The 10601-nt window shown below is 40.4% G+C and overlaps 1 protein-coding gene across 1 annotated transcript; it reads right to left on the reverse strand.

Moving 5' to 3' along the window:
• Positions 1 to 6731: 6731 nt before the first annotated feature.
• On the reverse strand, positions 6732 to 9032 carry LOC148031142 (UPF0496 protein 4-like). Its single transcript, XM_087685679.1, has one exon. The coding sequence runs from the start codon at positions 8730 to 8732 to the stop codon at positions 7488 to 7490; it is 1245 nt and encodes a 414-aa protein (XP_087541805.1). The 5' UTR covers positions 8733 to 9032; the 3' UTR covers positions 6732 to 7487.
• Positions 9033 to 10601: the final 1569 nt, after the last annotated feature.

Raw genomic sequence — 10601 nt, forward strand, 5'->3', positions numbered from 1 at the left:
AAGATCCTTGTGTGAGGGTGTAAGATTCCCCTTTGTTGCTGTAGGGTAGTTTCCTATATTGGGAAAATCCATTAAGTGAGGCATATACATAGTCTCCTCGATCATTATGTTTATATTATGAGAGGACTCTATTACATTCGGGTTCTATGTGTAAGACATCACATCCTAGGGCCAAGCCTTGGGGTGTAGGAGAGTTGAGTTGTAGAAACCACATCATTCTGTTGGGGGGATCTCTTTGTGTATTTGAATCAAGGTATTGATTACCTATATGTTTGGGTACTCTCTCTGCTGTTGGAGTTGGGAAGGGAAAAACTATTGGATTGCAATTGACACAAACACATTATTTGTTTAGAGTAGCGTGTAGCCACCCGACACTCTTGGATGAAAGACTATGAGGGTGGTTTGGTGAATATAGGAGGCCCTCTCGACTAGAGCCCTAGTGAGTGTCGAGCCTGTTTTAAGTCCCGACAAGTGGTGCATTTTTTGAGAGCTACTAATAAGTGGTAGTTTCTGAATCTTGGTTAATAGGAACTAGTTGTTTAGAGTATGCCAAAGAGCATTGAGATTTACCTGTTATTTATTGATAGACAGCATCAAGTCGAGATTCAACAACAAGACAGAGCTAAAAGGGCTAGACGAGGATCCGAGATCATTAGGAGATATTCTCCAAAGTGTAGTAATCAAATATCCTTAAGAAAGAGAGGTATTGTTGACCCCATTGGTATCCTAGTGAATTCATTAGGGGAGAAGGAAGGTTATGGCCTTCTAAAGAGAATTTGCCCCTGTTGAGAGAGGTGGTTAGTATTGGCTGTGTGTTTTGAATGTGACACATCAAGAACCCCATGAGAATGCTTGAGCTTATGGCAAAAAAGTGAAAGAGGTGTTTAACAAATTGCAAACCTCTATTCTTATTCCACCTACTACCCAACTACAGTACTTTTTACATGGATTAGATTTCGATATCCAAGTGCAGTTGAGTATTGTTGCTCTTGTTGATATTTAGTGGCCTCCTACACTTGTTCTTCCACTTGCAAAGCATCTATTTCATCAACACAATCCATCAACTCTAGAAAATCATAAACATCAATGGATAGAATCTATATTTCATCAATATTCTGTGTCTCTTCTACATTTGAAGGAAATATATATGGAAGATTTTATGATTCGATAAACGAGTCACGATCTGGTGCACCAAACTCAACTTTAATGGCATGCTTGTAACCTTCTCCTTCTTTTGCAATCTCTTGAATTGCTTCTATTTACTAAATCCTCCATTTTCTCTAGTTCTTGTTTAGTAAATTCATGTTGTTTATGTTTGGTTTGTTATAGTGAAGTAAATCAACCATTTGTTGGCATGTTTGAAATACATGTTTCTTGAATCCTATATCCATATTCCCAAATTCAACTATCTACGTACATATTTCCAATATCTGCAACACATTCTTTATAGAAAGCTCTTAATCAACCATGTACTTATATGCTTGAAATACTCACCTCTTGATATCCATTTCTAAATTCCTAATATCAATTGTTTACGTACATATATCTAGTAGTTGCAACATCAAATCTCTGTTGAAGTCCTTATCAACTTTATGAACACTGTGATCTCCCATCTTGCAAATTTAGATGTGGCTTTTCACATCAAGTTTACCAAATTCTCAAAGGGGCTCACGGATAGCCACTAATCCCCTCAACACTAGAACATTGCCCATCTCTAGTTTCTCTTCATCATAGATACTAGAGTTGGCATTTCACATCAAATTCATCAAATGTCAAGGGGGATGGGAAAACGTCTCAAGCCTAAAACCACAAGGTTTTTGAGAATACAATTTGACATCTTAGAGACAAAAGAAGCTATTGGCAATAGAAGTATGAAAGAGAGAAATCAAAAATTTGTATCATTGCTTGTAAAGGACCTTTGCTTCAATCTATGTACAACTTCACTATCACATTCGAACTTACAACCATGTGACCAAGGTGATAGCTTAGTTAAATAACCCCCTCTCTCAAGGTGGCATAAGGCTCAAGAATCTAGAATGTTGGCAAAGAATGGTCTAAGAAAGTGCTTTGGTAAACAAGTATACCACATGATCCTCTATCTTGCAATACTTCATATCAATGGTAATCATCTTTGAGGAAACTTACTCAAGCAAGAAGCTTAAAGTAACGACTCCTCTTGAGTGAGTCTATCCTTATTAGTGCACATAAATTTGTAGAAACAAGCTCCAAGGGCTCATTTGCTCTTCTTAAAGCCTTGTTGGAAATTGTATCTCTATGTTGTTTACCACAAATGCAAGATGCATATGGTGAATGACTCATTGCAAAATTTGGCAATCTATGCACAAGCTAGTCATGAGCTTTCTTACAAAGGTACTCATAGCTAAGGTGGCTATACTGAGCATGTCATAGCTTGAATTGAGACTAAGAAGAGAAGAGCTAAACACCTCCTATGTCCTATGTAGTCCCAGGTAGTTCACTGTATGTATACCCTCTATATCACATGTGTTCAAGGCCTATTTATAAATATCCTTATCTATGAATTTTTCCTTAATAAAACATATCCCTTTTCTATTCAATCTGTAAGTCATCCCTTTATATAGGACCCTTTTGTATGTAAAAAATGTGTAAAAATGATATTTTAAAAATCCCTTATGTTGAACCCACATGATACATACATATATTTATGACTGACCTCCTCGGGTCTATAGTCTTATTTTCCTCCTTCTTGGTGTCCTTCTTATCCTTATCATGATTGTTTCGTCCAATGACATGTTTTACCATAGATTTGGTAAGTAGACTCCTTGTCCTTATTATTGTCTTCCTTCTTTTGATTTTCTTCTCCCTTATTTTGGGAAGCTTGATCTATCAGAGTCTTATATTTCTATGAATTCATACTCTTTTTTTATTTCTCTTGTCCAAGACCATATGAACCAACTTCTCCTTTAAGAATCTATGTCTTGCCTAAAGTAATCAAGGTGGAGTAGAATGCACTAAATCAAGGGGAAATTTGTGATAACAAAGTAATTTCCATATCTTCCAAGGAGATCGATATCCGAGCATTCTGAACTCGCATTTGTAGTAGCTGGTGTAGCTTGTTCACATGCTCTCAAATGGAAGTGGACTTGCTTGGATTCAAAGTTGGCATCTACACCTCCAAAGAGACCCTCTTTATGACAATCATTCTATTGCAGAGCTCACCGAGTTTGAACTGATCTCAAGAATTGGTAAGATGCTTGATATGGGTGTAAATGAAAGATATAAGAAAGAATGGATGTAGTCATTTAACTTATCCCAATGTACTTATACCTTCACCAACTTCACTTTCTATGAAGAGGAAAGTTTGGAAAGATCCTGGGTTGATAGATGGTCATAACATTCATCATGAGCTTTGCAAAATCATAAGACTCCAAGATACCAAGCATTGTCACTTGCCAAGTGCAATAGTTCTCCCCAACTAGCTTTTGATTCTATGGAAGAGCTAGTAAGATAGAGACATTTTGGTCTAGAATCACCTAGAACTCCACATCGATTTTACACAACATGGCTCATGAATAAACTACAAAAAACAAGGGTGGCCCTCTTTGACTTCAGCCTTTTCCTCATATCTTTGACACTCACTTCAGCCTTTTGTTAATGTATAGCCCTTGTACTTCCCCTTGCACATTGAAAACATAGCCTTGGTGTCTTGTTGAAATCTTCTCTTCAAGTCAAAGCATATGGAGAGTAAGCATATCTAGAGACTCCCCTGCCTACTTAGGCCCGAGTTGAGAGCCAATGTTTGCAAGTTTATACGGAACATGAAACACCGAGGTTAACCTTGTGATTGCACCAAACAAGACGATTGGATCTCTCACGACGATGGTCATTGCTGCGAAGTAGAACACGTGGCAAATCTAGCAAATCAAATCTCTATCATAAACAAAGAATTTAGTGGAAAAATCTAATAAGTCAAACATCTCAACTATTAAATACAAACAACATTATAATACATAAGAGGATTTGAATAACTCAATAGATTGAGAAAGACAAGAGAAAAATGCACGATTGGGACCAACCTCCCCCATGGCAAAAGCCATGGTTTGCCATCCTTAATTATATATTATAGTTTTACATGGATATTTACATACATATCTTACATATAATTACAAAAGAAATTACAAATATCAATTGAAATATAGAGTTTTAAGAGTCAATATGTATTCTATAACATGCTTCTGCAAAAAATTATGTGCTCTGAATCTTAACGTTTTGACATCACTATCGCATCCGGAGCATGCCAGAACCCCCAAAACGACTCTTAAAGCTCTGAATTCCTATTCCGGATGAGCGAGAAACGAAAAAAACTAAGTTTTCACCCTATTCTCCTGTTTTGCGCGTGATCCTATTGCTTTTATAAAGAAAGCTAGAAAAGTCTTCTAAACTTAACCACATTAAGAAAATAACAAGTATTCCATAAAGAAAGCTTATTTCAATAAAAGCATATATTAAATCTCATATTTTAAAATAATCTATATTGAAAATAAATAAATTAATAGTACTAAGAAAAATGATCTAATTATTACTAAAGAAGTTTAAACGTATAACTTACAAATAGAGTAATAATTTAATAATGAAATTTATGCTTGGACTTACGCTAACGCTGAGTGCTACCCAAAGCCATCGTTGCCTACTCTACACATCAACTGAAGCATTCACAATTGTTTATAAATAAAATAAACAAACAATAGTGAATACCTAGCAGTCTTCAACTACAAAATAAATAAATAGGTTGGAACTCTATCCTAACCTTAATTTAATACGAGTGTACTCTAAACTCATAAACGTCCATTAATTTAAATATGTATTTTACGGAATCACTCGCTGTGGAGTCACCCACGTGTACATTAAATTAACATGACGTCCGAAAAGGACAGGTATTCTCGTCAACTTCTTGCACAAGGAATCCACCTTGTGTACAAGCCCCAGCAAATAGTTTTACAAAATCCACCACAAAACCTCACGGAATCCACCGTGGAATATGCCTCCTGGCATCACTTATTTATAACGAAAAGAGAACGAAAGCAATCATTGGTTGCCTACAAGCAACAATTTTTAGTCATGTAAATCAAAAGGATTAGTGCTACTAACCTAGCCTTGGAACAAGTTAATGGTGTAGCATACTCTTGCCACTAACCCAGCTTGGTCCACTCGGTCCCACCCATCTTTTATATACACCACTATCTATGCTCTAGAGTATTATTACATGAACACGTGTTATTAATATAAAGATCTGTCCTTAAGGGTAGAATGTTCACTTGAAATTTGGTTGTGGCCCGTGGGTGCTATCCACATTGTTAAGAAGTTAAGGGAAATGAGAGCATATGATGATGACCACATCTATGTGGAATGTGAGTCACTCGAGCAGCTTCTTTGGGATGGTTGCTTAGAATCAAAAGCTTGGAATGACATTTACCACATCAAAGAAGAAGTGAGTTAAGTTAAGAAAATCAATAAATTTGCATCTTAGGAATAGTGGAAGGCTATAATAAAGCAAGAGAATGAGACCTATACTCCATTCGCATCACAACACTACAATCACCCAAGAATTCCTTGTGTAAAAGCCCCAAGGAGTTCACTTTGGGCAACTTATGCATTCATGTAATTATAGGAAAGGGTTTATTTACCCCTCCAACAGAGTACATAAGTGTATAGATAAGTGCAAACATTATTGAAACATGTAACTATAAGGGAGAGTTTTTTCTCCCCAAAAAGTTTGAAAGTGTATATGTTAATAATAACCCATTAATTTTTCCACCTAAGCTTGAAAATAAGGGAGGGGATGGGCTACAAGCTTGAAGTGGATTTGGGGGTGGTTATTTTATACGTGTGTGTGTGTGTGTGTGTGTGTGTGTGTGTGTGTGTGTGTGTGTGAACTACATAATGCATGGAACAAATTCTCAGTAAAGAATAGAGTGTATAGCAAATTACAAAGGGTAAAATTTTCTTGGATTTTAAATAGATTGATACAATATGGATCAATCTATCTGTGTGCTTCTACCATGTGAAGCATCTATGATGATATAGATAGAATCTAAGTGAAGAGTTTAAGGTTAGTTGGAAAAACTCTATTCACAGGATAAAAGATAGATGATTGTGGTTCTAAGAGGGGTTTCCTTTTATGGCCCATGATGGTGATCAAGATAGCCTAACCAACACACCTATTAACTCTCTAACCTCACAACTTGATGTAATTTCACTTGAGTTGTTAGTAACTTAAGTACTTTATTTACTCCAAAGACTTTACCCATAAAGGTTCACTTTGTGCCATGTGATTATATAGACCTCATCTAACATAGAAGTCATGACCCAACCAATATGAGTACTTATACCATTAGAGATTTTGTCATTCATGGGAATGGCACATGTTGTGTTAGGATAGTTTAGTGAAGATTTCCATAGTTAAGAGCAGGTCATACACTTTTAGTGCCGGCACCAATATTTATTGTATACTTTGGGACCTGGGTACATCGGGTAGGGTAGACAGTTGCTACATGCTAGCCAAGTAATGATCACGACACTCTATGATTATTTTATTGTTCTTTAGAGAGGTGAGAGAGATAGCTCCGGCTAGTGATATTCGACAACCGTTCTTCTTCGGTCTTCAGCATTCATACTCTACAGTCCTCAGTGTTCTATTCTCTCTCTCTCTCTCTCTCTCTCTCTCTCTCTCTCTCTCTCTCTCTCCATGTTCATGTTCTTCTTTCAGTCCAGTCCTATGCTTTCACATTTGCTACATTCTGACGTGGTATTAGAGCAACATTGAAGAACAGACCGATCATGTATGGCTGTTGCAGCCAAACCCGGTGCTTCATGTGCTCGAGATACGAGAGAGATCCATAAGCCGGAGAACAATCCGAATATTGCTTTGAAAAGTTACTAATCAAACACAATCATGCATGTGCGAATCAAGGCCAAAGCAACCCTGATAAGCCTTCTGTGTACATGCTGCTAGCTCCTCTCCAACGTCATGTGCGCAGGTTATGAGATCGTGCAGTACAAGGAGGGATTGAACTATACACAAACTTGCACGGGTGCGTGCGCACAGAGAGAGAGAGAGAGAGAGAGAGAGGATCGCTGCTAGCACAAGCAATCAGTCCATTGGGCTTAGCGTTTCTAAGACCCACTGCATAATTAACTTACAAGTATTACAAATCAGCAACCCTTTGTGCTGCTTTGGATTGTCTAGGACATTTAAATTGCAGACCCTCCTTCACCGAAGGAGAGTACATTGGGAGAGGAAACCCTTACCAAAAGGAAGAGAGGAAAAGAAAAGCTGCCCTTTCATGATATTTGCACTATGATATGGTGATGAGTGTACAGGTAGGTATATATCATCACATAATCTAGAATCATTGCACAATACTCCTACATCTGGCACGCTGGATTCGCCTGGGAATCTCATGGATTCCCATGTATGCATCCTTAATTACTTGCCTGCCCACTGCACCTTACAGGCCCTTCTGCCTTGAAATGGCAGAAGATTTGGGATATATATCTAGCATCATCATTCTGCTTGTGATCAAGACATGATATAATTCTGCAGTGTGCTCTTCAAGTTGAGCCAAGCCTTCTGCTAGATCATCAGAGAACATCCGGAGGTCGCTGACGACATGGTGGATGGGCTCTTCGACATCAGCAGGAAGGGGGAACTGATGGCATGATAGGGCGCCACTAATGAGTCCATTCAAGGTTTGCAGGGTGGCATCTACATGCTCTATCTCCTCCAGATAGGACACTTTCTGGTGATTCTTGCTCTTTCTCTTCTCCATCTGGTCCTTAACTCGGTGCTGCAGATTCATGAGAGCCAGAGCCCAACCGGACTGGCTTGGGATGGCAACAACAGGAAATCCAGATCTCCTCTGGTTGGAAGGAGATAGGGCTGTGGAGAGGACAACACAGACGAGGATGGTGGTAATCTGTGTGGCATAGATGGCGCTCAATGGACTGGCCTTCATGGCGTTCTCATCATGGAGCCTCTCGGCCATGCGCCTGAGCATAGATCCGCAAGAATCGAGTTTAGACCTTCGCAAGAGGCCGGCAGGAGGAGAAGCACCGGCGGCAGGAAAGCCGGCTTGGATCTGGTCGAGCCCTAATTTCTGCTTGAGCAAGGAATTGCATTTGGAGACGGCATGAAGGGCCCTGCGAAAGCTAGCCGCCTGCCGAGAGGAAGGCTGATGGCCGGAGGGGGTCTCGAGGAGGCCGAGGACGAGCTGGACGAAGGCATGGTAGGACTTGAGGCCGGAGACAGCGTGCCGGAGGGCGACAGAGATGTCGAGGAGGCGGATGTTATCGTCGAGGCTGTCGTCCAGCCATGAGCGGAGGAGGATGACGGCGCTGGCGGCTTGATTATTGTATTGATGATGATGATGATCCGACGTCGTCAGGGCCTGCTGGAGGTCCGGCACGTAGGCCTTTACGCTCGAGTTGGTGGACAGGACCACCGACAGGGCCCGGTTCAGCCAGTGCGCGCTCAGGTAGCTGCACCCCGCCTCGTCCTCCTGCGCCTTCAGAAGCTCCAGGTGATCGCCCAGCCTCGACTCCAGGACGGAAAGAAGAGGATGGCTGCTGCTGTCTGTGCTGCCATGGCTGCCTCCCGCTGCGCCAATGCTGAAGTGCCCCGAATTGATGCGGAACGAGAAGCGGGAAGAAGGCAGGGACTGCAGAAGCGAGGAGAGCATCGAGGAGCTTGCCATGGATTGAATACCGGAGTCTTGGACTGTGTAACTGGCCTGTCTGATTATCAATGCCTTATCAGGGAGGGGTATGTATGGCAGACTGCATGAACGACAAGATCAACGACAGGACGGGAGACGCCAAGGATATAGCATCAAGGACCTTGCCGTGGATTGAACGTCGGACTGTCTAACCCTAGTGTGCCTGACTGATTATCAATGAGTTATCAGGGAGGGGTATCTACGGCAGCCTGCAGGAACGACGAGATTAAGGTCAATGTGCAGGCAGCCATGAATATATAATTCTGCTGTGTATGAATGATGAGGAAGGATGAGACAATGGAAGAAGAATATTAAGAGAGAGAGAGAGAGAGAGAGAGAGAGAGAGGTGTGTGTGTGTGTGTGACGAGAATTTGATGAGATTTAGGGCCGGCAACTTGCTTTCACGTACTTCCATCCAACAGCTCACCAACAAGCATGCTCCCTATTAACACCTTTTTTTTTTGAGAGCCATTTTCTTTCTATTATACATTTCGCCATTTTCATTGAACAAAGAACTAACTATTTCATTGATGAATGAATGGGAATTACCTGATGCACCCTAGATCTTTGACGCGAATGGATTTTTTGATATTAAAGAATATTAATGTTTACAAAACTTTGAGCTTTACCCAAAGAAAAAAAAAGGGTGGGAAAGATGTGACCATTGCCACTGTAAACGTGTAACTATTAGCAGGTAAACTATGACTCCCTTGTTTAGGACATGCCCTTTCTCTATTCATAAGTTCTAGGAACGAGAGATTCTTACAGGCTCACAAGGAGCTTTTGACAAATGTCTATATAGGGGAAAAAAAGAGATTTCCTATCTTATTCACTAAACAAAATTGCACACATTTAGGGATTTTCTTTTTTTCTTTTTCTTTTTTTCAATGAAGACATGAAATGTATGAAAAAAGTAAGTAAGGTAAGTATGTACAATTGGGGATCCTACCCCTATCAACCAACTGCATGACTTACAAGGCTACCCCTTTGCCCAAAACTTATACAAAAGGACTTGGTGAGCTATTCTAATTGGATGAAACAAGGTGAGTTCGTTAGTTTATTTGGCTAAGGCACAACCTGCAATCCATTATCAGTGTCCAATATGGAAGGGGTCTGGGGCTGAGCTACTGGGGGGAGCTGCACAGGTTGATTCAGAAGTGGCAAAGAGAGAGGGCTATCGTGGGAGCTAGTGGGTATGGTGGCATGAGGGTTACTAGTCATTTGACCCACCATGTTATCCATTGTAGAGGGGTTCCCAATGGCTCGAGAAATTGTTGACGGTGAACCCCAATCAGGCGAGGTAGAGAAGACATCAGCTGGAATCCTAATGGTATAGTCCCTAGTCGTTGCAGTATTTATAATGCTCTAGAATAGTGCAACAATCTCCTTCTTGATTTTAGCTTCTCTTTCCTCTTTCGAGCATCTGGTACCTGAATGTTTGATGGAGGTCTACACATCATGTGTCACTAATTTTTGGGCATTTCTTTAAACATGCCAACAAAGATCCACTTTAAGTTGAGGGAGCCAATCAACATCTTTACCATTAAATACTTTTTCATTGTGAACAAGCCATATGGACCATAGAAACATTCTGTGTATCAAGGTCCATGAGGGGGAGAGGTCGTTTGCTTCACCCAGGAGGATTTCTTTCCATGCCAGTTTATATGGATGGTCGGGGGAGATGAACTCTTGTAACCAGTTGGCATAACACCTGTTACCTGGGCATAAAATAAAAAGGTGCACGATGGTTTCTTTATCCCTCTTGCACCATGGACAAAGGCCATTGCCTATCCTGATACGTTCTACTCTGACTTGGGTCCAGACCGCCTTATGGAGTATGAGCCATAA

The sequence above is a fragment of the Lygodium microphyllum genome, chromosome 9 (assembly GCF_053477565.2).
Source record: "Lygodium microphyllum isolate KBCC chromosome 9, Lygodium_microphyllum_v1.1.10, whole genome shotgun sequence".
NCBI classification, from domain to species: Eukaryota; Viridiplantae; Streptophyta; class Polypodiopsida; order Schizaeales; family Lygodiaceae; genus Lygodium; species Lygodium microphyllum.